We start from the raw sequence: 2,810 nt of genomic DNA on the forward strand, positions 1-2,810 counted from the left end.
TTTTCAAACGAAATAATTCTGTAAAATAATTAATTTAATTGCAAAAGTACTTTTCCTTGAAATGTATCCATGGATTAACTAATATGTCAATAGCGTTAACTAATTTCATAAACATCTTATTTTAGTTAATTATTAGAAGTTCGAATGATTTTTTATAAATTTTATTACTTTTAATGTAAATGCTATTAAAAAAAAAGGTTTCTTTACCAACCCTGATTTAAACCTTCGACGACAAACACCACGGCTTTTTTCCCTGTAGGGACTCTTTTTGTGAATTCTCAAATTAAAAAGTTGCACGAACCTCTTACCACAAACACCACACTAATATGTCTTTCCGCCAGTGCGGAGTCTTCTCTGGCTGTTTAAATCGCGAATTGCCGTAATCCTCTTACAACAAACAATGCCCTATCTGAGAAAACGTTTTGCCACAGTAATCGCAATCGTGTGGCTTCTATCCCGTGTGCGTTCTTTTGTGACGATGCAAATGACCGATTTGAGAAAATGTTTTATCGCAGAGGGTCGCACTCATGTGGCTTTTCTCCATTGTGGGTTCTTTGTTGAATATTTAAACTACTGATGTGTGAGAAAACGTTTTGCCACAGTAATCGCACTCGTGTGGATTCTTTTGTGAATTCTCAAATTACTGATTTGAGAAAACGTTTTGCCACAGTAATCGCACTTGTGTGGCTTCTCTCCAGTGTGTGTTCTTTTGTGAATGTTCAAAGTACTGATTTGAGGAAACGTTTTGCCACAGTAATCGCACTCATGTGGCTTTTCTCCAGTGTGGGTTCTTTTGTGCATGTTCAAATTACCGATCTCAGAAAAAGTTTTGCCGCAGTAATCGCACTCATGTGGCTTTTCTCCAGTGTGGGTTCTTTTGTGCCTGTTCAAACTACTGATGTCAGAAAACTTTTTGCTACAGTAGTCGCACTCATGTGGCTTTTCTCCAGTGTGGGTTCTTTTGTGAATATTCAAACTACTGATGCGAGAAAACGTTTTGCCACAGTAATCGCACTCGTGTGGTTTCTCTCCAGTGTGGGTTCTTTTGTGAATATTCAAATGACCGATTTGAGAAAATGTTTTACCGCAGAGAACACACTCATGTGGCTTCTCTCCAGTATGTGTTCTTTTGTGAATGTTCAAACTACTGACGCGAGAAAACGTTTTGCCACAGTAATCGCACTGATGTAGCTTTTCTCCAGTGTGGGTTCTTTTGTGCCTATTCAAACTACTGATGCAAGATAACATTTTGCCACAGAAGTCGCACTTGTGTGGCTTCTCTCCAGTGTTGGTTCTTTTGTGCCTGTTCAAACTACTGATGTCAGAAAACGTTTTGCCACAGTAAACGCACTCATGTGGCTTCTTCCTAGTGTGAACTCTTTTGGGAATTTTCAAATGACCGATTTGAGAAAACGTTTTATCGCAGTAGTGGCACTCATGTGGTTTCCGTCTATTGTGGGCACTTTTGTGTTGATCAAAGTTAGCCATTTGAGAAAATGTTTGGATAACAAAAATTTCTCCTCTTTCAGATTTCTTCCGATGTGAAATTTTCTCTGCGCTTGTTCTCTTACACTTCTGAAATATTTCTGAGCATTGTTTAATGCGCTGTTTTTCTTTCAATGTTTATTTGATGACGAGCGATAGATTAAGAATAATTCACATGCAAGGTGGCCATTATCGGAGCACGTTTTGAATAATTTTATCATACCCGTTTTTTGACCTCATACACGGACTTCAGTAATTTCTGATCAGCAGAGAATAGACATTTCTGCAGTATATCTTACATACGCTCTGATGTCTGTATCGGATGGGGAGCGGGGCGCGTCTGGTAATAAAAGTATATCTTACACTTTGTATCCTAGAGAACTGTCTAGACACTTGTGCCCTTTCACAAAAGCTATGATTCTTCCTTACGGGTTCCAACAATGAGTTTCAATTACCTGCAAAACAAAAGGTACCATCATCATAAAGTCTGAATTGTCTTTTACTAATTTATTCTTTCGAATTATTATTAATATACTGTATATTTGCAGTTTCATTGCACATTCCAGTATTAGTTTGATGAGGAAAAAACAATGTTTTATTAATTAGGTAGAATGACAATAGTGCTGTTACAATTACCTCAAATGTCTGTAGTGTTCACCCATTGGTAAAAGCAAAACGATGGTCAAACGCCGAAAAAAAGAAATCGAAACAAACAAACCTTCTATGATTGAAAAATACAATCAATGCATGGGTGGTACCACAACCTCCTATATACAGGAGGAGGTATATAAGAGGTACTGGTGGTACTGACCGAACCGAAACATCGGTACCTACCGTTGCTCATTCCACTCGAAAAGAACGGTGGAGCCACTTTTTATTTTTGGAGTAGAGGCCTCTATTCACAAGGCTTGACAGTTTTATCATGAGTCCACTCTTACAAATACAAATACAACGCCACAACAGGCAAATTGCCCAACGAGGTGGCTGACTTAAGGATCCCCGAGCCATTTTTTGGAGGCCCTACCTACTACTGCTACACCACACATGCACCCCCCCCCCCGCGGAACCCCCAACGAATCGGTACATGCGGGAATGTGCGTGTACGTGTAGTGAAACCTGACGTGAAGTTTTATTGTTTCTCTGTAATGCTTGTTATGTGTAGTGCTGCCATCTGCCACTAGTTTTTCTAACTATGAGTGAAGTGTTATGATTGAATGATTTATCGTTGTAGGACTGTTGCTCTCTGTGGCGAGACTTTTTAACGGGGAGATCGGCTCGCATTTGCGCCTTGAAGTTGGGAACCACAGAAAACCAACTTCAGCCGA

At 39.4% G+C, this 2,810-nt stretch overlaps 1 protein-coding gene across 1 annotated transcript; it reads right to left on the reverse strand.

Annotated features, from left to right (window-relative positions):
• Nucleotides 1-480: 480 nt before the first annotated feature.
• LOC149068026 (uncharacterized) lies at nucleotides 481-1,619 on the reverse strand. The gene has a single exon (XM_089251690.1). The coding sequence runs from the start codon at nucleotides 1,486-1,488 to the stop codon at nucleotides 571-573; it is 918 nt and encodes a 305-aa protein (XP_089107816.1). The 5' UTR covers nucleotides 1,489-1,619; the 3' UTR covers nucleotides 481-570.
• Nucleotides 1,620-2,810: the final 1,191 nt, after the last annotated feature.

This window comes from Pholcus phalangioides, unplaced genomic scaffold, assembly GCF_987345545.1.
Source record: "Pholcus phalangioides strain wild (caught in Gottingen) unplaced genomic scaffold, Ppha-v1.0 ptg000027l_1, whole genome shotgun sequence".
Taxonomy (NCBI): domain Eukaryota; kingdom Metazoa; phylum Arthropoda; class Arachnida; order Araneae; family Pholcidae; genus Pholcus; species Pholcus phalangioides.